General features: G+C 50.3%; 1 protein-coding gene across 4 annotated transcripts; it reads right to left on the bottom strand.

Moving 5' to 3' along the window:
* Window positions 1-767: 767 nt before the first annotated feature.
* Window positions 768-21324, bottom strand: LOC115081653 (killer cell lectin-like receptor subfamily B member 1B allele C). Of its 4 annotated transcripts, XM_029586076.1 has the most exons (7): window positions 20863-21324; window positions 11540-11665; window positions 11036-11140; window positions 6395-6567; window positions 5662-5771; window positions 3651-3710; window positions 768-2377 (listed from the first exon to the last, which is right to left on the bottom strand). In XM_029586076.1, the coding sequence occupies exons 1-6, from the start codon at window positions 21050-21052 to the stop codon at window positions 3683-3685; spliced, it is 732 nt and encodes a 243-aa protein (XP_029441936.1). In that variant the 5' UTR covers window positions 21053-21324; the 3' UTR covers window positions 768-2377; window positions 3651-3682. The 4 variants fall into 4 exon arrangements, with proteins under 4 accessions (XP_029441936.1, XP_029441934.1, XP_029441935.1 ...); XM_029586074.1 differs by lacking the exon at window positions 3651-3710; XM_029586075.1 differs by lacking the exon at window positions 3651-3710 and having other exon boundaries at window positions 19588-21002.
* Window positions 21325-26389: the final 5065 nt, after the last annotated feature.

The following is a 26389-nucleotide window of genomic DNA, read 5'->3' as shown; positions in this document are numbered from 1 at the left end:
TTCTATGTAAGGGCCACGCCCAACAGTTCTTAGTTGTACGTAAACCGATACGATGTGCAAACGGCTATCGGTATAGAAGAAACTCCAAAATAAAATAAAATAAATAATTCAAGAATTTAAAATTAGACTACAGGACTGGATGCAGTTTCCTGTTTCATTAACGGGCAGAATAGCGCCTCTCAAGATGCCGCCGTTCACAAAATTACTTTTTATATTGCAAATGATTCCCTTAATATTGAAGGAAAGAGATCTTTCACTAGTAAACAGCTGACACATGTTCTACGCTTTGTATTAGCTAGCAGAATAACTTGAATTGGAGCATTTCACTCTATATCTGTTAATTATGTCTGAAAATTATGAATGTTATTTCATAAACTATTGAGATCTTGATATGGAACGACGGTGTATAACGTCTAAATAAATTTAGAGGCAGAGTTTATTTATTTATCTGTGAGGGGGAGAAGACAGGATTGAGAAGGTGTCAGTCCCTAAGGAGGAAGAGGACATCCTAATATGAAATGTGTTTGATGCCATCCCTAGGAGAGCGGTTCTGGGATAGAGTTTTAGACTGGGAATGGTGTTTGGTGTCCCATTTGGATTTAAAATTTATTCTTCACAGGAGGGAAGAGACTTACCTGTCCCTTCAGCACATTCTTTGATGCTGCAATATTTCTTAGGAAGTTCATGGATCTGCCTTGGGTTGTTTCCTCGTGTTTGCCCTTGGTCAGTAACCCATCGCGCCCTCCTGGGGACTCTTACAATGCACATTTCAGAAGGGAGCTTTATTAATTTGAATTTCAAACTCAGAACTGACAGACCACATTGGAAACATTTCAGAGATTAAAGCATCTGTATAAAGTCAGTAAAGGTACAATGTCCTCCCTTTATCCATTTCCTCCTTCCCTTATGTCCTAGAATACCTTGGCTGATTCCTGGCGAGCAGACATTATAGTGGGGGTAACTGAAACAACATCTTTCTATGTAACACTGACCGGGTGCTGCCATATGAGACAGAGAGTTATTAGGCAAATTGTGTCAGATATGGTAAATATCAATATTCCCCCAGCACCTGAAGTAAATGTGGGGTTTTATTTTTCATTACGAGTCGTCTTATAGCCCAAAGGCGTTATTGTATCAAAATGGTTGGGCACAGACGCTGCAAACAGCAAATTATGGAAATGACTGAATTATTGTGATTAGAATTTAAGATGTTGGGTACCAAACCTAAGAAGGCAGAGGAGAGGAGTCTGAAGATTTGGGGTTTCCTCTATGAAATCATTCAGTCTCCGCAGGTTGGAGGGAGGGTTTAAGTTTCCTCTTCCCATTATTTCCCGTCCCTTATGTTCCCTAGATGCAGGCTCCATGCCTGAATGTTTTCTGCTGTCCAGGATGGGAAGTTATTTTGCTGATTGCCCGGGTACTGAATATTTCTTATTTGTATTATGTGATGATGATATTGACAACAATAAATCTGAGCTATTTATAGTTTTTGCAGGGGGAGGGGGATGTGCCAGTTTCAGATTTTGCACAGAGCACCATTTACCCTGCCCTTCCCCTCTTCTACCGTCCCGCACCCTCTGTCCACCTCCCCACCCCCCCTGTGCGCTCCTCACTGCCCGTGATCTTTGCTTTCCCATGGGATCCCGGTGCAAGCAGTGGAGGGGGTGGAGAGTTTTGTGGAAGGAGAGGAGGATGCAGCCGCCTGATGAAGGGGCAGGAGGGGGTGGCAGGGCTGCTAGAGGGATCTCTTGCTTTCTGCGATGCTCTGACTGCAAATTCTGCAGCAAGGAAGCGATGAGGGAATGGAGGGGCCGCAGGTGCCATTGTTGTGGTAGGAGAGATCAGGGGGGAAGGGTCCTTCTGTCTTTGAGGACCAGGAATGGCCGAAGGGGGTATCAGGTGGTCAGGGGAGGTGGTGCAAGCATAGCTTTTTTTTTTTTTTTTTTATGCTACTGTAAAATCGCTCGCACTAAAGACAAAACAAAGAAAATCCCAAAACAAAAAAGAAAAAAAGCCTGAAGAAGGAAAACAAAAGCTAAGTGAAGTTTTACAAAGCTCTGAAGACAGGGGAAGTCTCTGCCAGCACAGGAGCTCCAGTAATTCCTCTTTAAAATCCGTTTCCTTTCTCTTAGAGTCCAGGGGCGGCCTCTGTAATAAGGAAGGGGTCATTACTGTCCGGCTCTCCTGGTGGAAATGATCCGTGGCCTCCTGTTCTGTGGCTTCCCCTCAGGCCACGAGCGGCTCTGGGGCTCTTTACTCCTTCCCAGCTTCTTTCTGGCAAATCCAGGGATAGTCACGGCTGCAGGAGTCAGAATAAAACCTGCCGTGACCCATTACCACGCACCGGCCCTGTTCCGTGGACCCCGATACAGAGACCCTGAGAAAGGAAGGAGAGAGACAGGACAGGGAGTCAGCACCGAGGATGCAAACGCAGGAAGTGCAGCAGCCGGATCTTAGGAAAGGTCATTGGGTCCCTGAGAGGGGGGAGCAGAGCAGGAGGCCTGAGGGAGGAGGAGGTGAGAGCAGCAGGGGGAGCTGAGGGGGGAGGGGGGGAGCAGAGCAGGAGGCCTGAGGGAGGAGGAGGTGAGGGCAGCAGGGGGAGCTGAGGTTTAGGAAAGGATCGGCCCTGATTTTAGTTTTCTGGCAGATTTTCACAGTTATATTTATTGCATTCTCTCTTTTTTATCTCTCTATTTATTAATTTCCTCACAGTATTCAGGGTTTTTTGCTTTACCTGTTTTATTGCAGTTACGTACGCTTCATTGTGATCTGCGTTGAAAGATAGGATCGGAGTTTGCAAAATATAGAACAAAATAATTAAATAGATGGAAATGGAAGTGGATAAAAAATTTCATAACCCTAAGACAGAAGGAGAGAGGGTGACGGGCGTGGAGCTGCAGTTACTGCCCTGGACCTTCTTCTGGACAGAGTGGACGGGCCGTTTTGGTCTTTATCTGTGGCAATTGATTTCTGGTAAGCAAGCAGCATAGGAAAGGTTTTATTTCTGGATCACTAGGCAGCTTCTTGGCACTGAAAGCTTGCAGACAGAGCTTGAGCTCACCCCCAGCAGAGACGGATTATAATGCACCTTGGGCCCTGGAGCGCTGTCCTCTCCCCACATCCTCACCCCCTTGGTGGCACTTTGCATAGACTAAGCCCTGGTATTGAGTGCCCCTGTCTTCATGGATACCCCCAGGATTTACCTCTCGCTGCCCCAACACTTAGGATACCCTGTGCCCATCCCAAGCTTTAACCCTCCCTCCACCACTGCTGGGCATCTTCCCAGGGAGGCAGGAAGTCCATTAGAGGGCCAGGAAGTAAAACGGTTATTCAGGGAGGATGAGGCCATAGCACAAAAACTAAATGAATCTTTGCTTTGAGCTTTACTAAGGAAAATGTTAGGGAAATGCCAATGCCTGAACTGTTTTATAGGGGATGATTCAGAAGAACTGAAACAAATCAGTGTGAATCTGGAAGAGGTGGTAGAGAAACCTGAGAAACTAAATAGTAACAAATCTCCAGTTCCTGACTGTATTCACCCCAGAGATCTTAAGGAACTCAAACACCAGGTTGCAGCCCTGCTCCTGATAATCTGTAACCGATCATTCAAATCTGCCTGTGTACAAATATAAAGGAAAATGTGTTCTTACCTGCTCATTTTCATTCCTGTTCGTACCTCGGATCAGTCGAGATGAGTGGGTTTTGCATCCCTACCAGCAGATGGAGACAGAGGACAAAACTTTGGGACACTGCTACATAACTGAGAGCGCCACCTGCAGTCCCTCACTATTGACCTGTACCCAAGCCAAGATGTGTAACTCCAAACCACCAGGATCTCTTCCTCTAAAGAGCTGGGTCACTAGTTGCAACTCCCAACCAAACTGACCCCTGAACTATGGGATTTGAATCTCAAACAAGTATGAACTATGTACAATTATATTCTGCAGCACAAACTTAAATCCTGCAGCAGCATCCAGAATCAGCAGAGGTCTTTCAAAATAATCATCATAATGGGCCGGGATTCTGGACCGATCTGTGGTATCCCCGGAATGAAAATTAGCAGGAAAGAACCAAGTTTCCATTCCTGTTCATAGCCAGGTCAGTCCAGACAAGTGGGATGTACCCAAGCCCCTTGATACTGCATGGGATCCCAAAAGACCCGCACGCAGCACACTTTCCCCAAAGGCGCCCTCCTCTGGGACCCTGACATCCAAATGGTAATGTTTAGTGAAAGTGTGCAAAGAGGATCACGTTGCTGCCCAAATCTCCTGCGCAGTCACCAAGTGACGCTCCGCCCAGGAGAATGACTGAGCCCTAGTGGAAAGCACCCGCAGACCCTCAGGGATCGGGCGACCTTTACCAATATAGGCCGAAATAATCACCTCCTTCAACCAACGGGAAACCATATTCTTAGTCACCTTGCAGCTCTTCTGTGGTCCACCGAGTAACACAAAAAGATGGTCCGAGGTCCAAAATCCATTTGTCACTTTTTTCCCCTAACTATCAGACTGCAAGTTTGCACCTCTGCCATGTGCTGGAGACGGAGAAGTACTGAGGGACTGCAGGTGGTGCTCTCGGTTATGTAGCTGTGCCTCGAGGTTTGTTCTCTGTCTCCATCTGCTGGTAGGGATGCAAAACAGAGTGGTCTGGACTGATCTGGTGTACGAACAGGAATGCCAGCTTTTAAAAAGGGCCTCAGGGGTCACCCAGGTATACTTACTGCTCCTATAAACCTGGCTTAATGGGGAGAGCCAGCAAGGAGTTAGCAAAGGGAGGGGCTGCTTACAGCCTGTTCGAATGCTTTGAGGGTATAAACGAGCACTCGAGTAACGATGAGCTGATCTGTTCAGTGTATTTAGACTTTCAGAAGGTGTTTGATAAAGTTCCCGGTGGGAGACTCTTTATAAAACGGTGCAGCTTTGTGAAAATTTACCCCAAAGAGACCGAGGTCTTCCCTGGGGTAAATGTCCTTAAACTCAGAGAGACTGAGGAAGAGTCAAGCTCAGCCTACGCATAGCTGGGACCAAGGGATCCCATCTGCAGGACGGCCCCTAGACGTTCAGTCTCTTATCATGTAAGAAGCTAAGGAAGGTGAACGGTTCTCATGAACCCCCCAAATCTATGATGTATGAATAGGGACCTTCCTGTTCAGCTTTTATTTTATTTTACCTGGGAATTTTAATGTGATGACAAAAATAAAATCAGTGGGAAAATGACTTCTCCACTGAATTTTCTCCTGTGTGTTATAACAAAGTCATTTTTTTGTTATAATAATGAAAATCCTAGGCAAAATAAAACAACAACTGAGAACGAAGGTCCCTACATATAAAACAAGCTCCTTTAAAACAATGATATCAGCTTATAAAGAGCCCGGCAGCGCTACCTTTGGCAGTGCTTAAGGGATCGACGTTTTTTAGACTGAAAATGCGGGGACATGAAATGTCCCCTCTGGCCGGGTGTAGGATGGACCCCTCCTCCCTCTGCCCCCCCCCCCCCGATGCTATATGAGGTCTGCAGAGGGGGGGCCCTCATGCACCCGAGTGATCTGATTGGGTGATTTCCTCCGGTGCTTTATGTGCTATAGGGGATCCCTGAAGTGAGAGGGAAACCAGAGCCCTCGTAACTTAAACTGAGCTTGAAAACATCCTGGGAGCCACTTACAGCGTTTGATTGAAGGGGGAGCCGTCCACCCAGGTCCAGTTCCTCCCCGGTGCTGGGATGTGAAGTCCGATCCAGTGATACCTGTCCCCTGCCTGACGGTGTATGAAATCCTGTGCAAAGACAGAACAGAAACCTTCTGTGCATCTCACAAAGCAAACCTGAGAACCAGAAGCCCCGAGCAAGGAAAATCCCACAGAGACGAGACCTGTTCAATGCTCCCCTGCCCCCAGGAAAAGTAACATTCCAGCTCGGGGAGTATTAATATTCATTTATACCCAAAGCATCCTCTCAGCTCCCATCCCATGGATGTCCAGCCTCATGTGTGGGCAGAGTAGAGAGGCAGGATATTTATGAATTTATAAACCACAAATCCAAAGATCTTATGCAGTGTGCAGGTTATAAAAAGCGTAAAAAGAGTCAGGCATCCCTAATCTTTTATAAGGAAAAAAGAAATACAGAAAAAGATGAATTATATCCAGCCTCACATTTCAACTCCCTTTGGCCCTGTCCTCTGACTTAATCATCTCTTTCTGAAGAAGGTTCCAGCAGAAGCCAAGGATCACATTGAATCTGTAGGATACATTTGCTGGGCTGGATTTGTGCTTTCTTGCATTGTAACCCTGACCTCTTTCCTGCTTCTCCTTCACTCCCTGTCCCCTTGCAGTGCTCAGGACTCGGTGATTTCTGTGCTGTATCCCTGAGTAACCTTTCTGCCGTACGCATGGCTCCTCACCTTCTCCTCCTGGTCCTGTATCAGCAGGAGCTGAGAGTCCCTCTCTGCACAGTCCTCACGGCTCCCGCTCCAGTTCCTCTCAGTGTCTCTAGAGAAGTAATAGCACTTTCCCTTGTGCTGGAGCCAGTTCATGGGGCAGGATCCGTTTCCAGGAAGACAAGGACACGGGGGTGCTGTGAATATTGTAAGCACATTTTAAACAATCGGTTAGTCCAGAAAATCAGTAAAAAGCTGCAGTTTATAGGACACAGCTTGGCACCAAATTCCACTAGAAAATGAAGCAGAAGCAGGAGATAATGAGCTCAGTATTTAGAGAGGCGGTGAGCGGCGTAACCTGTCCCCGATATTCAGGGAGACAGACGCGCACACTCTGCCACTGAATATACTCAGATAAACTTATGAACGTAACTTTATTCAGGTAAACCTAGGACTGTGATTTTTCTGAGCAGACGTCTGCATAACTTTAGCTGGAGAGTCCTCCATGTGTCCAGCTCCAGTTTAGCCCTGCACTAGAAATGCCGCCATGGACGCTCCTTTTGTGCAGATAAACTTTGCAAACACATAAAGCTGTGTGCACAAAACTTAGAGATTCAGCATTCGAAAATATTCAGAACTTGTGTTTTGTGCATAACTCAAAAATTAACCCACAACAAATCACTTATTGACCCCCATTGTATATTGCACTGTAGGTGATGTAGTCAGATCTTTAGGTAACTTTAGGAAATCTCCTGCTGTTGAAGGGGAGGTTTGTCCGGGGTGGGGGATTAAAGCTGCTTCACCAGGGTTTGTGCAGTTTCCTATTCAACTGCTTTCCAGCTCATTATAAGCAGGAGTTGTTCCTGAAGCCATGAAGAAAGCTGATGATTACCCTAAAATTAAAAAGCCATCTCTAGATCTCTGCCCAGTACTTATCGCCCAATTTCTAATTTGCAGTATTTGGCAAAATTATTGGAGCAGGTGGATTTGAACCAGGAGCAGGACTTTCAGGACGAGTTCTCTGTATTGCACCCCTCACATGTCACGGAACAGAAACTTTATTATTATCTGCCCTGGGTTTTCCGAGGCAGGGCTTAGACAGGGGAAACTCATATCCGATGGGCCTTCTTGATGTCTCTGCTGCCTTTGATACTCTGCACCTTATTATTTTGTGAGACCGATTGGCAGGGCTTAGGCTAGGCCCCAGAGTACTTAAACGGTTCCAGTCCTTTCTTACAAATCATTACCCACAGGTAAGGCCTGGGCCTTCTCAATCAGACTGGTTCCCATTCGTTTCAGGCGTTCCGCAGGGCTCTGTGCTTTTACCTGCTCTGTGTAACTCCTATCTGCTTCCACTGGCAAATTTACTTGCCTCATTTAACATCAATTTTCAGTTTTATGCAGATGAAGTCCAGCTTATCTATTCCACCTGGGCCTGTGGACTGTATTCTAGCAGTCAATGAATGGATGTCAGCAAGGAAGCTGGCTTTGAATTTGGGTAAATGAGAATCATTATGGGGTTTGCGCTCTGATTCATTGTAACTTTTCCAATACTTAAAGTGGCTGGTACTGACGTTTCCAATGTTTATGAGCTATGATGTCTGGGAGTCACTTTAGACTCCCACCTAACATTTAAATCCCAGGTGAAATATGTAGCAAAGATTTCATTATACTGGATATGATAGAGGTGTTTAAAATCATGAGAGGTCTAGAACGGGTAGATGTGAATCGGTTATTTACTCTTTCGGATAATAGAAGGACTAGGGGGCACTCCATGAAGTTAGCATGTGGCACATTTAAAACTAATCGGAGAAAATTCTTTATCACACCTCTATCATATCCTCCCTCAGCCGTCTCTTCTCCAAGCTGAAAAGTCCTAACCTCTTTAGTCTTTCCTCATAGGGGAGCTGTTCCATTCCCCTTATCATTTTGGTTACCCTTCTCTGTACCTTCTCCATCACAATTATATCTTTTTTGAGATGCGGCGACCAGAATTGTACACAGTATTCAAGGTGCGGTCTCACCATGGAGCGATACAGAGGCATTATGACATTTTCCGTTTTATTCACCATTCCTTTTCTAATAATTCCCAACATTCTGTTTGCTTTTTTGACTGCCGCAGCACACTGCTCCGACGATTTCAATGAGTTATCCACTATGACACCTAGATCTCTTTCTTGGGTTGTAGCACCTAATATGGAACCCAACATTGTGTAACTATAGCATGGGTTATTTTTTCCCTATATGCATCACCTTGCACTTATCCACATTAAATTTCATCTGCCATTTGGATGCCCAATTTTCTAGTCTCACAAGGTCTTCCTGCAATTTATCACAATCTGCTTGTGATTTAACTACTCTGAACAATTTTGTATCATCTGCAAATTTGATTATCTCACTCGTCGTATTTCTTTCCAGATCATTTATAAATATATTGAACAGTAAGAGTCCCAATACAGATCCCTGAGGCACTCCACTGTCCACTCCCTTCCACTGAGAAAATTGCCCATTTAATCCTACTCTCTGTTTCCTGTCTTTTAGCCAGTTTGCAATCCACGAAAGGACATCACCTCCTATCCCATGACTTTTTACTTTTCCTAGAAGCCTCTCATGAGGAATTTTGTCAAACGCCTTCTGAAAATCCAAGTAACTTATCAATATTAACCAAACGTAACTCATGATTCTGCTGTGACCAAATCTGATCCTGTTTGCTTGGCCCAAGATTCAAATCTCTCAGCCGTGACCTAAATAAATTGCACTTTATTAAGGGAAAGCACACAGAAATACGTCTCGTCCACAGCAGCTCTCACAAGCATGGCCAATCCTGGGCATCTTTTTATTTGGATCAGTGGAATATAAATGCCGATAAATAAATATGAATTATGTAGTCTGTGTAAGAGAGAATTTCCACATATTAAATCCTGGTTAACCTAGACCTGCATTTCTAAATTATGGCCACACGGTGGCACCAAATCTTCATGAATAGATTGTGTCATTTGCTATCACCAATACACACAGAAAACCTTATGTTCCTGCTTTCTTTAGAGAGACACAGGGGCCAATGCAATAAAACCATGTGGTGAGACGGTGCTGGTACTGAGCGCCTGTTTTACTGATGTGCGCACAACCACAACCACCGCTCCTAGGAGCCCAATGCAATAATCAAATGAGCTGCCGCGCTAGGGTAAACTCTGCATCCCCAGTGCTCCAAAGCATCGGGCCCCCAGGAGACGAGGCTGTGCGCGGGTTTCACGGACGGACACGCAATACAAGCATCCGATTTCTCCCGCTGCTTCAGAGCTCATTAAACTGGCCCATCAGAGAGGACACCTTACACACTTAGATGAGGGAATGGCTGCAGAAAAATTAAAGTAAACCCTTTCATGATTTAAGGAGAAATAGTAAAATGGAGGAATTCCTGACAGTTTATTGCTGCAACACGTGAAATCCGCAAAATGAGACAGGATTTATTTAAACGGGAATCGCAGAAAGCAGTTTGTTGGAATTAATGCCAGCTCCGGGACTATTGATAAATTAGTCGCATTACAAAGGGGGCATTAGCAGAGCAGCAATTTTCTGCATTGGGGACGAACTGCTAATCGCCTCATCTGCATGGCATTTAGTAAATCATTTACATGTGCGGAGCGCTATTAGCTATGCGTGAGTTTGGATGCGCGTTTTGGACATGCTAATCCCCTTATTTCACTGGGTGTTAGCTTTGCACATCCAAAATGCGCGTCCGGTCACTCGTTAAGCTGTTTGCCAGACTGACCGCATTTGACTGCATCAGCCCATGAAAGTGTGTGACCATGGCTGGTGACCCCCGGACCCAAAGCTCAGTCAGTGACCTCCATCCCTAGCTCAGGATCACATCTTGGAGCAGCTCCCTGCTCTGGGTCCCAGACGTGGTGCAGGGGCAGGGATATGCAAATTGCAGCAATGGCACTGGCACTGGTCCCCCCACTGCCCAACTCCAGCTGCGGATTCAGTTTGCAAATCCCTGCAGCTGCAGCACATCTGGAGACAAACCTCAGTCACTGCAGGCAGCCCCCGGGCCTGAAACTCTCACAGTTCATTGGAAAACTTGGTAAAGTCTATAAACTGTAAAGGGGATGTGAGGAGGTAATTGTGCAAGAATTCCAGGGACAGAATCAGGAGCAGTGACCCCCCCCCCCCCACCCCCCGAGACTCCCTGTGATGGCTGACACCTTTCATTGGAAAGGTTGGAAAAGTCTATAAACTGTAAAGGGGATGTGAGGAGGTAATTGTGCAAGAATTCCAGGGACAGAATCAGGAGCAGTGACCCCCCCCCCCGAGACTCCCTGTGACGGCTGACACCTTTCATTGGAAAGGTTAGAAAAGTCTAAACTGTAAAGGGGATGTGAGGAGGTAATTGTGCAAGAATTCCAGGGACAGAATCAGGAGCAGTGACCCCCCCCCCCCCCCCCCCCCCCCCCCCCCCCCGAGACTCCCTGTGACGGCTGACACCTTTCATTGGAAAGGTTAGAAAAGTCTAAACTGTAAAGGGGATGTGAGGAGGTAATTGTGCAAGAATTCCAGGGACAGAATCGGGAGCAGTGACCCCCCCCCCCCCCAGAGACTCCCTGTGATGACTGACATAAACCTCTCTCAGAATATGCAGGGGGACCCTGAGCTGAGTGTTACCTGCTGCTCCAGGTGCAGCCCCCTGAGTCACAGGGCTCGTAACCTCCTTCATGCTACCAGTTGGGGTACATTGTGTCTGTGCTTCCTGCTGGGAGCACTGGGAACCTGTAACAAGAAAGAGCAGAGGGCATCACAGAGCTGGAGAATATGAAATCATCTATGGGGTTCACCTCCTTCTCTCTCACTCACTGTATCTCTCTCTCATTCCCTGTATGTCTCTCTCTGTCACTGTATCTGTCCCCCTCTCTCTCACTCACTGTCTCTCTCACTCACTGTATCTCTCTCTCTGTCTCTCTCTTTCTCTCTGGATAACTCTTCCCTCTTTTCTTCCTGCATTTTCTATATTTATATTTTGTCTCTTCTTCCTTCATTTTCAGTTTTCTCTCCCTGCCATGTCCCTCTTTCCCTATGTCTGTCTGTCTGTCTTTCTGTCCCATCAGACAGACCCTGCCACTCTTCCATCCTTAGCTCAGCCAAACCACTGGCGGCCGTGCAGTCCCTTACAGAGACGGAGGAGCAGGATCACCATCAGCACCAGCGCAGCCTGTGATAAGCCCAGAATCTTAGCCAGGGTCCTCCAGAGCAGGAGCTCACGGTGGGACGAGGGGTAACATGGGACCCGCTGGATACCTGTGCAGAAAGGGAGGCTGGGGTTAGTATTTTAGGAAAAAAACATCCCTCTGGTTGCAAACGTTCCTGAGCAAATATAAGACCTTTGTGTAATGTCTGTGCTGGGCCTCCCAGCTCACAACTGCTCAGCTTCCCAGTTAAACCACTTTTTATTCACTCATTCACTGCTGAGTGGAAATAGATCGTAAAGCTCAAGATGTGTTTTGTACTTTTGGCTGGACAGTTTCTTCCTGCTGGATCCGGCCTCTAAGGAACGATGATGTAGGGGGCTTCATTCACAGTAACCCAGCCACGAGGGATGGGGGAGCGATCCCTACATTTACATCTCCTTCCAATCCTGGCCTGCATTGCAGTGACCGTCCTATCTCAGGGGCCACGATCCACAGCTCCCCCTAGATCCAGGCTAATGTGGATCCTAGGCCTGGCTATCAGATGTCAGCATTGCCTGATGCCTTGCACTCCCTGCCCCCCTCATCCCCCACCCCCAGTGATGATGTTTCCTGCCTCTACAGCAGCCCCAGCCGGCCTGGAGAGCAGGAATCAGACCCAGGAATCAAACCCAGATCCACCGCATGGCAGTGCTCGCCCTTTGAAACCAGACCGGCCCTGGAGGGGCTTTTTCTGCTGCTAAGACGAGCTGCCGCCATGAAACAGGGACGTCCCTAGGGGAACAGATCTGAGAAATCGCACGCACCCTCGTCGAGCTCTGTCTCTGTGATCACAGACCACGGGCAGGTCATTTACGCTTCCTGTGCGTAAACTCCTTATTCCTCAGCCTCTCTCCCCTGATTCCCCTCAATGCTCTACAAACCCCCTCTAACACTGGTATATAAAGTTTTTGTTTCCTTCAGGCTTTTTGGTGTTCCAAATAGATTTGTTGATGCTGATCACAGATATTACTTCGAAATTTGTACATCACGTAAGGTTTTTGAGAAACGGCCAATTTTGTGTTACAATAATTTGAAATTTTAAAACATAATCTCGCGTACATATATTTTCTTCCTGGACAGTACTTTTTATGATTTTTAAAATTTGTGTCGTACTTTTGATGGCCATAAGCAATGTAACATAGACTAACTTTTTTTAAAAAATACACCAAGAAACTCTGCCTGATCCTGCCAGAACTTGCTCGGGCAAGATGTAGTCTTATAGAAGCAGCGGCAATGAATGGTCTCCCATGCAACGTCTGTGTGAATGAGCGAATTGTATCTCCCATGCAAGGTCTGTGTGAATGAGCGAATCGTATCACTAAAACTGAGTTTAAAGCTTGTGGATTTAATTTCATATACAATATGAAACGTTGCGCCAATGACGTAATGGCCGTGACACATTTTGTTACATCTGTGATGAGTTTACTCTGGAAGCACAGAAAAGGAGTTTGACTGCACCCATTAAGAAGGCGTACGAGTTAAATCTGTGGCAAAACATTTTTAGTTTTGTTTTCCGCTGCCAACATTGCCATTATAGCTGATGCTGCTATAGACACGTAGCAATGCTTAATGTATATCGCACTTTTCTGGCAAACGGTACGTGATACTGACATAATAAATGCATATTTTTATGCAGCTTGTTAAAATCTACTTGTTTCACGAGAGGTTGTGGAAGAAACAAAATGTTCCCAGAAATTTGTTTACCAGTGTAATTAGCCACATAACTAATTGCTGCCTTGTTTCCTGCCTAGAGGTGGCTGCACTCTCAGTGCTCATGAAGAGCTTTGGCTCTACCACAGCAAAAGAAAATTATTACTTACCTGCTAATTTTCGTTCCTGTAGTACCATGGATCAGTCCAGACCGTGGGTTATGTCCCCAATCCAGCAGATGGAGTCAGCCAAAACCTTGAGGGGGCGTCACCATAAGTAGAACTACCCCCTCTGCAGGAGTTCAGTATCGAGTATATCAAAGCCCGAGTAGAAAAACCCGAACCCCCTCATTGAATCAAGTTTATGGAAAATTGGCAACAACCAGCCATGTAACTGTAATAACAGACTAACAGTGGGCGTCCTACAACGGGTAGGAGACAACACAGACAACACGTCAACTGGTGAGGCGCTGATGCTGGGACAACAGTGAAAAATTGACAAGTGGTGAAGTACAGATACCCTTACCGTTCCCATGAGCAAGGTGAAGCAGGAGTAGAAACCCAAAAGCGGTGGGCGTCTGGACTGATCCATGGTACTACAGGAACGAAAATTAGCAGGTAAGTAATAATTTTCTTTTCCCTGTACGTACCTGGATCAGTCCAGACCGTGGGATGTACCCAAGCTTCCCTAAATCGGGTGGGGTCCTGCGAGGCCTGCTCGGAGAACCTGTTCACCAAAATGTCCCGTGACTGAAGAGGCGAGATGTAGGCGGTAATGCCGCGCGAACGTGTGCAACGACTTCCAGGTAGCCGCCCGACAGATCTCCTGGGATGAGACCGAGCGCGCCTCCGCCCAGGAGGCCGCTTGCGACCTTGTAGAATGCGCTACAATGCCAGGCGGAGGCGTCCGCCCTGCCCCAACATAGGAAGCGGCAATACCCGCCTTCAGCCATCTCGCAATGGTTGTCTTGGAGGCTTGGGAGCCTTTCTTCGGACCGGACCAAAGGACAAATAGATGGTCGGAAGTCCGGAACTCGTTGGTAACCCCCAGGTATATACGCAGTGTGCGTTGAACATCCAGGAGTCGGAGAGACTTCGGCTCGGAAGCGGAGAAGGACGGCAACTCTACCGTCTGGTTCACATGAAAAGCCGAGACCACCTTCGGTAGGAAGGAAGGGACGGTGCGGATCGAGACTCCCGAGTCGGAGAACCGGAGGTAGGGTTCTCTGCACGACAGCGCTTGTAACTCTGATATACGCCGAGCGGAGCAGATTGCCACCAGAAATACCGCCTTGAAGGTGAGATCCTTGAGCGTCGCGGAGCGCAAGGGCTCGAACGGAGGCCCCGACAGGGCTCGCAGCACCAGGTTGAGACTCCAGGAGGGACAGGGATCCCGTAGCGGAGGCCGGAGGTGCTTGACACCCTTGAGGAACCGAGCAATGTCCGTGTGCTGCAGGAGAGAACCCCCATCACGCAACAACGAACCAAGAGCGGCAACTTGGACTCTCACCGAGTTGTAGGCTAAGCCCTTGTCCACTCCGTCTTGCAGGAACTGAAGGATCTGAGGGACCGAAGCCGTTGTGGGGCTAGTTTCCTGGCTGGCACACCACCGCTCGAACACCTTCCAGACGCGTACGTAGGCCACCGACGTGGACGTCTTGCGCGCCCGCAGCAGCGTTGATATTACCGCCTCCGGGTACCCCCTGCGCCGGAGGCGTCGCCTCTCAAAAGCCAGGCCGCAAGACAGAAGAGTTCTGCCTGCTCGAAAAATACCGGGCCCTGGTGTAGGAGGAAGGGGAGATGCCCCAGCCTGATCGGGCCGTCGACCACCAGCTGCAGCAGGTCCGCGAACCAGGGTCGCCTGGGCCATTCCGGGGCGACGAAGATCACCGTCCCCGAATGTCCTTCTATTCTGCGGAGCATCCGGCCGACTAGAGGCCACGGTGGAAAGGCGTAGAGCAGCAGATGTGCCGGCCATGGGAGTGCCAGGGCGTCCACCCCCTCGGCACCGCGTTCTCTTCGCCGGCTGAAGAAGCGGGGAGCTTTGGCGTTTAGAGCGGATGCCATCAGGTCTAGGTGAGGAGCCCCCCACCGATGAACGAGGAGCTGCGTCGCCTCGTCGGACAGAGACCACTCCCCGGGATCCAGCCGTTGACGACTGAGGAAGTCCGCTTGAACATTGTCCACCCCGGCGATGTGTGACGCAGCCAGCCGGACGAGATGACGCTCCGCCCATTGCATGAGCAGCGCTGCTTCCAGCGCGACTTGTGGACTGCGCGTGCCTCCTTGGCGATTGATGTAGGCCACGGTGGTCGCATTGTCCGATAGCACTCTGACCTCGCGGTTTCGGAGGAGCGGGAGAAAATGCCGCAGGGCGAGCCGGACCGCCCTGGTCTCCAGACGGTTGATGGACCACGTTGCCTCCACCGCCGACCACGTTCCTTGCGTGGCGCTGCGATCGCAGACAGCGCCCCAGCCCGCTAGACTGGCATCGGTGGTTACCACCACCCAATCCGGTAAGTCGAGGGACACGCCTCGGGCTAGGTTCGTCGGATCCAACCACCAGGCCAGACTGTCCCTGGCCTTTTGAGGAAGTGGCAGAATCATCTGGTAGTCCTGCGAGACCGGTTTCCAACGGGAGAGGAGCGCCCACTGCAAGGGCCGGAAATGTGCAAACGCCCAGGGGACCATATCTATGGTGGATCCCATCACCCCCAGGAGTTGCAGGTAATCCCATGAGGTGGGTTCCGGTAACACAGAGAAACGTCGTATGTGATCCCGCAAAGAGAGCGCCTTGTCCTGTCGCAAGAAGACTTTGCCCAGCCGGGTGTCGAAGGTCGCCCCCAAGAAATCCAAGCGCTGTGAGGGTACGAGGGAGCTCTTGGAGAAGTTCACCACCCATCCCAGTGAATGCAGAAACTGTAGCACCCTGGACACGGCCGCCTGGCCAAGGTTGAACGATTTCGCGCGAATGAGCCAATCGTCCAGATAGGGATGAACCAGGATCCCCTCCCTCCGGAGAGCCGCAGCCACGACTACCATAATCTTGGTGAAGGTGCGTGGGGCCGTCGCCAGTCCGAACGGGAGAGCTATGAACTGGAAGTGCTGGTCCAGTATCTTGAATCGCAGAAGACGGTGTTGATCCGGCCGAATGGGGATGTGTAAGTAAGCCTCCGTGAGGTCCAAGGAGGCAAGGAACTCCCCCCGATGTACCGCTGCGATCACCGACCGCAGCGTTTCCATGCGAAAACGGAGCACTCGGAGGGACTTGTTGACCTCCTTGAGATCCAGAATGGGCCGAAACGATCCGTCCTTCTTTGGCACCACGAAGTAGATTGAATAGTGGCCCAAGCCCACCTCTCCGAAGGGCACGGGCGCGATAGCGCCTATCTCCTGAAGCCTGTTCAGCGTGGACTGCACCGCCTGCCGCTTGAGGGCCGAGCCACAAGGGGAAAATACGAAACGACACTTCGGTGGCCGGACAAATTCCAAAGCGTAACCCAACTTTACGGTGTCTAAGACCCACTGGTCTGAGGTAATCCGCGCCCACTCCTTGTAGAACAACTTCAGACGTCCCCCGATCCTGGGGACGGTGGAGTGGGCGACTCTGGCATCATTGTGAAGACTTGGGGGGGGGGTTACCTGTCCCGAGAGCGGAGCGCGCGGGCCTGCGGCCGCGAAAGGAGCGCGACCAGGGCTGGGGCCGGGAAGCGGGCGGCCTGGAGCCTCCCGGCCTGTAGTTCCTGTAACGGCGCTGCGCTCTGGCTCTAGTCCGGGACGAAGCAAACGCCCGGGAAGGGCGATATCTATCCTCCGGGAGGCGGTGAACCGCATTTTCCCCCAGCGACTTGATGAGCTGGTCTAGATCCTCTCCAAAGAGGAACTTACCCTTGAATGGTAGGGAGCCCAGACTCGACTTGGAAGACGTATCTGCCGCCCAATTGCGAAGCCACAGCAGCCGCCTGGCCGCCACCACCGAGACCATAGTTCTCGCCTGGACGCGGAACAGGTCATACGAGGCATCCGCCCCGTACGCCACTGCAGCTTCTAACCTGTCCGCCTGGGCGGCCTCCGCCGCTGGCAGATCCTGGGAGGTGAGAAGTTGTTGAACCCACAGGAGGCTTGCCCGCTGGGCGAGTGAACTGCACATCGCTGCTCTCATACCCAGCGCGGAGACCTCGAAGACTCTTTTCAGGAAGATCTCCAATTTGCGATCTTGCGTATCCCGCAAGGCCGTGCCCCCTGTCACCGGGATTGTCGTCCTCTTCGTGACCGCCGAGACTGCAGAGTCAACTCTCGGAACCTTGATGAGATCCAGGAAATCTTGAGGTAGCGGGTACAGCCGTTCCATGGCACGACTCACTTTCAGAGTCGCTTCGGGGGTATCCCATTCCCTCGTGAGGAGCTGCAGAAACGAGTCGTGAATGGGGAAAGCCCTCGCCCTCGGGCGCAGGGCCGCCAGGACCGGATCTCCCTTCTTCGAGGATGTGACCACCGCCGGCGCTACTGGAGCAGGCGGGTCAGGTGGCGGGTCCAGGTCCAGCTCCTGGATGATGCGCGGGATGAGCTCGTCCAGCTCTTCCCTCTGGAAAAGGCGCAGCGTGCGCGGGTCGTCCCCCTCCGTCGTGGCGTCCCCTTGCCCCAGATCGATGAAGTCCGGGTCAGGGTCCACTGGGTCCGGCGCCGATCCCCCTGTCGCTGGCGAAACCCGAGCACGTGCGGGAAGGCGAGGGGCCCCCACTCCCGCCGCAACGGGGGGGGCCGGAGCCGCAGGCGAGGTTCGGCATATCTTGGCAGGGGGGGGGTCCACCGGTGTATCCAGACCCTGCAGGTATGCCGTGTGCATAAGTAGGACGAACTCCGGGGAAAACCCGGGTCGCGCCGCGGAGGCTCTGGAGGGGGGCACGTCCGCGCTCTCCTGCCCCTGCGGGCCCTGCTCCGGCAGCAAGGTCGGGGGCGAGTCTGGCTCCGACTCCCTGTTATTCGCTCTCTCCTGAGGTGCCTCGGGGCGCCGAGCGCTCAAGATGGCCGCCGTTCCCGCCAGGCCTGGGGGAGGGCCCCGCCCCCGGCGTCCGGGCAGAGGCGCGAGAAAGGAGAAATCTGCAACAGGCTGTGAGGTGCCTTCCCCCCCGGGAAGACACCGGGCACAGATGCCCTCCCTGGAGATGCGGGACCCCGGTTCGCCGCAAGCCGCGCAGCGCGTCGGCCGCGGCATCGCAGTGCCGAAAAAAAAAAACTGCGAAAAACGAAAAACGAAAGAGCTCAAAAAGGATAAAAAAATGAGCCTCGGGGTCCCGCGAGCCGAAACGCCGCCGCCGCGGGGGGGCCCGATGGCCTGCACTGCCCGCCGACGTGAGGAATCCGAAGGCGCGGGGGGGCCCTCCTGGCCACACTACCCGCCAAGAGGAAAAGCCTGCCTGCCTGCCTAGCCGAGCCGCCCACGAGGCGCTCAAGATGGCCGCTGACAGTGTGGCAAGCGCGCAGAGGCCGGTGCTATCGGCCTCCGCGAGGTACCAGGGGTGTTTGGGGGGCTGAAAGGAAAAGAAACAGCAACTTACCCCGTAAGTAGTGCATAGAACACAAGGGAGACACAAACAGAGGGTAAGCCACGCCTCCCCAAAGTTGAACCCCTCAATTAATTAATTAACTCAAACAGAGCTTTCCTTTTTTTTTTTTTTTTTTTTTTTTACAAACTTGATTCAAACTTGATTCCAAAGAAATAGGCAATAGCCCAAGAAAAGGCAGCCAAAGACAAAGTGAAAAGCTTATGCTGAATTGGGAGCACTCCAAATTCCCTACTCGCATCTGCTGGAGTCAGAAGATACTGAACTCCTGCAGAGGGGGTAGTTCTACTTATGGTGACGCCCCCTCAAGGTTTTGGCTGACTCCATCTGCTGGATTGGGGACATAACCCACGGTCTGGACTGATCCAGGTACGTACAGGGAATGGCAGTTTTAGGGTTTAGAAGACGTTGGTGTGCCCTGGTCCGATGTCTCACGCCTGTCTGAGAGGCTCCTTACTGCCCATACGTCCCTGTACTCACTGAGGTTATCACTGCTAAGGATGGGTAATAAATACCTGCATGGGAGCCGCTCACTCCCCAGGGAAGACCTCCCGTGCCTGAACTCTTGGATTGTAACCACTGCTTCCCTTCATTAGAAAGTAAAGTGGCTCCAATTACTAAAGGGTCCCGGCTGGCTCCATTTTATTCAGGTTGATCCAGTCCTGGTTTTAGCCCCCTTGCATGCTGGGACTTGTAGTTCTGATGTTTCCCTACTGAGTCCATGCTTGCCGTGGGTAAAACGAGGCACTGGATCTGCATGGAAAAACCCGACTGTTCACCTGTAGCCGCTGCCCCAGAAGTGCCCTGGTCCTCACCCATGGGGTAACGGAGACCCTCATCATGCGCCTCTTCTTGTTCCAGAGCTACGGAGCCCTCCATCGGAGACACAGCTCAGGGGATTCCTCGCAGTGTAGGGGAGAATGATCAGGACACCGCCTGTCTCTGCAGCCTCTGAGTGTCAAATTCAAGACCTCAGTGACAGGAGAAGTCTCAGTGTCACTTACATGGGATGTTGAGTAGAAGAGGGGAAGTGACAGAGATCCTGCCCTCTCCAGCCACGTCCAGGCAGAAATAACACCCAGTGCAGGTGCCATGATGTGGAACGGGATGTGGGTAATGGTCACTCTGAGGCTCCGATGTCCGGTCATGCACAAGGGTCGTAACTGCAGTGTTTAGTGCATGGAAATTCTCTCCATTCCTTCCACCCTCCTGGAGGTCCTGCCCTTTTGCTCTGCTCCGGCCATTGTGGCTGCCTCTGACTGCTTCGGCCTCGTTTCCTGTGGTTACCAAGGATGAAGTGGGCCTGGTGGAACCTCACTGACCATAAACAGACAGTGGTGAGAGTAAAGGTGACAGGGAGCAGCCGTTGTCTGGGTCTCTGTCCAATGAGAGAGTGGTCAGCCGCCCCCTCTCCTCTCTCACAGGATGTTGGGCACAGGCCTGGGTTCTCTCAGCTTCTAGAAACCACAGATGTCACTGCTGGGTGCTGATGCAGAAAAGGATTAGTAACAGCTTCACTTTAACCCTTCAGATCCTAAACATTTCACCAAGCCAGAAAATGTGGGTAACGGGGAGGGATCAGCGCACTGGGTGTCAGGACATCTTATTGATCTGATGAACTTCTGGTGGTTTCTTTCCTATAAGAGGTCTCTCCCCCTAGCAGGGGTTCCTGGAGGAAGATCGGACTGGTTGGGTGGGGGATTTATGTGCAATACTTGCTGATAGGTCCGTAGAACTGATTCTGTTGTGTTACAAGGGTCCGACGTGCAATGTTCAAGGCTGCAAGCATTTCCCCTTTCAATAAGAAACTTGCACGGCTCATTGACAGTTTTACTTAAATTGAATTTTTTAATTATCGCACTAAAAATAAAATATATAAACAGATCACAAATCCATGCAATGTGCAGGGCCCTGTTAGGATGCGCTACAGCAAATCCCGGCCTCGGCAAACAAGCAAAGTCCCAACTCAAATGTCCTCCTGTGCTGCTGAGGCGGGGACGTTCCTTCACCCCTGTCCTTCCAGCTGAAAAAGGGATCGTGGTCCCGGCCCTCACCGTTCAGCCATGACCGGGTCCACCAAGTCCAGAACTGGGTCCTCCCGCGGGGCTTTGATTCCCAACTCCTCGAGGACGTGCGGAATGAGGGGGCTAAGTTCCTGCCTTTGAAAGAAACGGATTCCCTGGGATCATCACCCTCCAGGGAAGGCGGGGCCTCTGGGGGGTCCCTCTCAGGGTCCTGGACCATCAAGAGTGAGAAATCATCCGTGGGGTCCGGAAGGAGGGCCTCGAAACTGGATCCCCCGACAAATGGGGCCCCATGGGCCTGTGGCCCTCAGGGGTCTGGACCGGATGGACCCTATGGGCCCCGGGTGCCTCTGATACATGGCCCTTTTTCTGGGGGGGGCTCCCCAGCCAAGCCTCTTGCAGAAGGGCCCATACGCTTAGCCCCCCCCCCCGGGATAAAAAGGGCCTGGAGCCTGAGTGACACGAACTCGGGGAAGGAGAGGGATCGACCTCTTCCTCCTCCAACCCCCCTATGCCCCCCCCCCCCCCCCGGGCTAACCTCCGCCGGCGACAGCGTCTGTGGGAGATCCCCTCCCCCTGCTGCTCTCTGCCCCGAGCGCGTGAAAGAAACTTAAGATGGCCGCCGTTCCTGCGATCACCGGGAATGGATCGGCCCCGCCGGGAGGAGCAGCCTGTGAAGGCCACGATTCACGCAGCCGGGCAAAGTCCAACGTCGTCCCCCGAGTGGAGCCCTCCCCGCCGGGAATAAGTGCCTGATCGCAAAGCTCTCCCCACCCGAGGGACAGCGGCAGAGGTGCAGCAGAGGGCGAGGAACGGACCGCGCTTGTTGCGCCTGAGAAGGGACAAAGCCTGGAGTGAAATGCAGCTGACAGGGAGTGAACCCTGCTGCCCGAGAGCGCTGAGAGACCGGAGCTTGCCAGAGAGAGAGCTCCCGAAACTGCCCGACTTGTCTCAAATCTTTTTTATTTTTTTTAAACACAACTTTACCCCAGAACAAAGAAGGCAGGCAGAATACTTTCCTGTAATCCGAACGGCACAGGCTCTCTTTATGTCCCCTGTTTATCACCCCCAGAGCACCAGCAGGAGCAAATTTGGGGTCCCCAACCCCTGCTCATTAACATCTAGGACTTGGAGGGATGGTCCCCCCAGGACCTCACAACCTCCCAGGCGACCACGAGCTCTCAATCTTTGTTATTTATTTTTGCTTTTGGTCCCGGTACAGAACTGCAGGTTTTGCACTTCCTCCATCTGCTGGAGACAGAGAAATACTGAGGAGCTGTAGGTGGAGCACTGGGTTAAGAGGCAGTGTCTGTGAAACTCTCTCTGTCTCCATTTGCTGGAAGGGAGGCAAAACCCAGGAGTCGGGACTGATCTGGGTACGTACAGGGAATTTAAATTTTATTCTGTCAGCCACTGACCACCAATGTAGATCTTTTAAAACTGGTGTTATATGTGCATAGTAGGACGTTCTCCTAATCACACATTCTGTCCCATACTAAATTAATTGCCTTAACAGTTTTTGAGGCAATCCTATGTGCAGGGAATTACAATAATCTATTTTAGTAATAACCAACGACTGAACTACAGTCCATAAGTCAGTTTCCGATAACATTGGTTTTCACTGGCGAGCCAGCCTTAACCATGAAAAGCAGCTCTACCACCATTTGGATCTGTGGCTTCAACATTACCCTTGTGTCTAACGCCGCTCCTAAATTATGGGCCTCCTGACCAATAGGAATAATCATTTCCCCACCATTCATTTCTTGTCTTTCCTCTGATCCACCCTAAAGCTAACTTACGTTTTCCTAACTATGAAGCCACTGCTTCCAAACAATCTTTAAATTCTTTCAGCTAAAACATCAGCGCACCCGGGATCCTGTACGGGCGCTGTATACCTCTCTATACAGTAAAATGGATTGCACCCGCCTACCGCTTCATGGACGCCCTTTGAACGGCGCTTGCATTTGTGTCTGATTTGAACACTGTATCGGGCGCTATGTGAACCAAATTGCGCGCGCAGCAAACGAGGGTGCGCCCGGCACTGCCGCACTCTTTCTTACGCGTCCTTACTGTATCGGCCTTGTATGTAAATTAACCTTTCAAAGTTATTATGTATATTTATCTTCCTAATTTATCATTTAAGTTACCATGTTACAATGTAAAATAAGGAGCCTCTTAGTTTTTCTGATATCCCTCCTGCACTAAGTTTTTCCATCTTCAGAGAGAAATGCTTAGAGAAGGAATATCAGATACTGAAGAAGTAGGAGAAGAGCCTGTGAATTGTACCCAATCACCCTCATTTCACTGGAGTAGTAATTCCTTTTAGCTTCTAGAGTTTGCATTTTATAGTCATGAAGCCGCCTACAATAGATAGAAATAGAGCCTGGAGTGCGATGTTTACCCCAATGCGCTCACTCTTTCTCAGGGCCTGTTTAGTGGTTCTAAGAGACACAGAGTAAGCCAAAATCCTAGTGTTTTAGGGAAAGGACCTAAGGCTTTAAAGGGTGCTAGAGAATTAGGCACAGCCAGAAGTGTGGAATCCCATTCAGAAATCAGCAATATGAGGGGCAAGACGATCAATGAACTCTGTGCTATCCACATGGCCACGTCGATAGAAAAGTTGATTAATGACCTGAGCGTTGTGGTCAGGCAAGGGAAAAGTGGGTGCTGGAGGGAATTACAAGGGAATCAGCTCTGCTTTTCCACCTGAGTTCATACAATACCAAGGAGGAAAACATAAAAGTGTGACCTGAAGAAGAAGAAATCCTGCAGGTGGTCATGCTCTGTGGCTAGCAGCTGGGATCTATCGTTAGCCATGCAGACAAAGATAACTGGGCAGAAGGGATGGGGATTTTTGCCTTTTTTGTCATCATCCACTATCCTACTCCCATCCACAGGAGCAGCAGAGTAAGAGTTATTTTTGAGTTTCAGATGGGACAGATGTGCTTTCCAATACTTGAGTATTCATAAAAGCAATAAGACTTGGCATATTAGGTCACAAAAAACATGCATGAAGCCCAGTATCCTGTTTCCAATCCAGGTCACAAGTACCTGACAGGATCCCATGGAGGTAGAGAGATTCCAAGCTGCTTATCCCAAGAATAAGCAGAGGATTGCTGCAACTCTACCTTAATAATGGTTAATGGACTTTTCCTCCAGCAACTTGTCCAAACCTTTTTTAAACACAGCTACACTAACAGCTTTCACCAAATCCTCTGGCAATGAATTCCAGAGCTTAGTTATGCATCGAGTAAAAAATATTTTTTCTTATTAGTTTTAAAAGTACATCTTAGTATATGAGGTTTTTCTGCTTTAAATTCTTAAGCCTGAAGAAAATTAATGGGTTTTATTTACTGAAAACATAGGTTTGACTTCACAGCTTATTATTTAACAGCTTCACAGCTGTTAAACTTAGTTATGTTATAATTTATTATGTTAATCGTATGCTTTACTCTCTGCTCTCCCACTCTGTAAACCCCTGTTCAATGTAACTTTATCTTCCTAGTTAATTGGTTACCCCTTGTTTCAATGTAAACCGGTACGATAAGACACTAGTCTTGAGTATCGGTATATCAAAAGTATTTAAATAAATAAAATAAAACAGCTGGATTCATTTTCTGGCTGGGGAATATGACTGTGCAGTTTAAAGAAGGAAAATAGAAACTTATGGCCTAATTCATCAAGGTCCCTTCTAACATCACAGAAGGGCAGAAGACTCTTAGGGGTACATTTTAAATACTTGCGCGATCGCGTACTTTTGTTCACGCACCAGGCGCAAACAAAAGTACGCTGGATTTTATAAGATATGAGCGTAGCCGCGCGTATCTTATAAAATCCGGGGTCGGCGCGCGCAAGGGGATGCACATTTGTGCAACCTGCGCGCGCTGCCTGTTCCCTCCGAGGCCGCTCCGATTTCGGAGCGGCCTCGGAGGGAACTTTCCTTCGCCCACCCCCCCGGCCCTATCTAACCCCCCCCTACCTTTGTCGGCAAAGTTACGCCTGCTGGGGCGGATTTTAAAAGGCCCGCGCGCCTATTTTGCATAGGCCGCCGGCGCGCGTAAAGCCCCGGGACGCGCGTAAGTCCCGGGGCATTTCGGGGGCTTTCAGCAGGCGTAACTTTGCCGACAAAGGTAGGGGGGGGGGTCAGATAGGGCCGGGGGGGGGGGTGGGTTAGGTAGGGGAAGGTGGGGGGAGGGCGGAGGGAACAGGCAGGCCGCGCTGGGCTCGGCGCGCGCAGGTTGCACAAATGTGCACCCCCTTGCGCGCCGACCCTGGATTTTATAAGATACGCGCGGCTACGCGTGTATCTTATAAAATCCAGCGTACTTTTGTTCGCGCCTGGTGCGCGAACAAAAGTATGCGATCGCGCAAGTATTTAAAATCTACCCCGCTGAAAGCAGGCGTAACTTTGCACGCGCCGGCCGGCAGCCCCGCTCTGTCCTCCGGTCCCGGGGGCTGGTCTGGAGGCCTCGACCACGCCCCCGGGCCGGCGCCATGCCCCTGGGCCCGCCCCCGAAACGCAGCGTCATTTTGGGAACGCCCCGGACACGCCCCCTCCCACCCCTTTTCGAAAGCCCTGGGACTTACGTGCGTCCCAGGGCTTTACGCGCGCCGGCGGCCTATGCAAAATAGGCCGCCGGCGCGCGGGCCTTTTAAAATCTGCCCCTTAGTGAAGAACCTTTACATCTCATGGAGCTGTAACATTACCCACTCGCTTACATTCCAGCGCCTGAAAGCAAAGCATTATAAATAGCTTAGGGGTGTGGTGTGTCAGGATGTTATACCGATGACTGAATGTTTGCTACAGAGCCCACAGGCTGAGGGAGGGAGTGAAAGGCCAGGCAGAGACGGTGCTGGAAGGGAGCAGGAGAAGGAGAGACGGGGCTGGCAGTCCTTCACAGGGCTATTTACATGCTGGTTTCTAGGGGTGAACACTGAATTCACTAATGACATAACCCTGCCTTCATTGTATCTGCTGGCCATGTGTGGACCACATCACAAACTCTGGGTACTTCCTCCCCCCTAAGAGCCTTAATCTGGTACTGCCTTGATTTAACTCTTTAATCACCGGATCAAAGCAATGATCAGATGAGTTTCACACCATCTTCCTCTGGTCACCCCATGCTGCCTCCGGTCCTGCAAGTCTTATGGTAACTCTCACGGTCTTATATAACTACGCTCTTATATAACGTGACCAATTGACTCCTCTGTTTAAAATGTATATAGTTTACCATGTAAGCAACTGTTCTCTGCTCACATGCACCGCTCTCCAGTTAGAAATTGTTAACCTATCCTTTTTTTCTAGCATCCTTGTTCCACTTTCCCTGTTGTAATGTAACTTTTTGCTCTCAGTGTTAACTGGTTTACCCCCCCTTAGTTTATTGTAAACCAGTACGATAAGACCTGGTCTTGAGCATCGGTATATAAAAAGAATTAAATAAAAAATAATGTGCTCTCTTCTTCACTATCACTTCCTGCACTAGAGTCTCCATTCACTTTCCCACCATCAAAGTTAGACCAACCGGGCTATGGTTCCCTGCTCCTTATGAAGAAAGGC

The sequence above is a fragment of the Rhinatrema bivittatum genome, unplaced genomic scaffold, assembly GCF_901001135.1.
Source record: "Rhinatrema bivittatum unplaced genomic scaffold, aRhiBiv1.1, whole genome shotgun sequence".
NCBI lineage: Eukaryota > Metazoa > Chordata > Amphibia > Gymnophiona > Rhinatrematidae > Rhinatrema > Rhinatrema bivittatum.
This window is presented reverse-complemented; position numbering and strand designations above follow the sequence as displayed.

What these genes read in the sequence shown, in the direction of transcription:
- LOC115081653 (XM_029586074.1), bottom strand. Translation starts at nt 21,052, where the DNA reads ATGGTCCAGGACCCTGAGAGGGACCCCCCAGAGGCCCCGCCTTCCCTG. An exon ending in GACCCGGTCATGGCTGAACG is followed by an intron (nt 11,666 to 20,862) that starts GTGAGGGCCGGG and finishes CTTTCTGCACAG; the next exon opens with GTATCCAGCGGGTCCCATGT. An exon ending in TACAGGACCAGGAGGAGAAG is followed by an intron (nt 5,772 to 6,394) that starts GTGAGGAGCCAT and finishes GTCTTTGCACAG; the next exon opens with GATTTCATACACCGTCAGGC.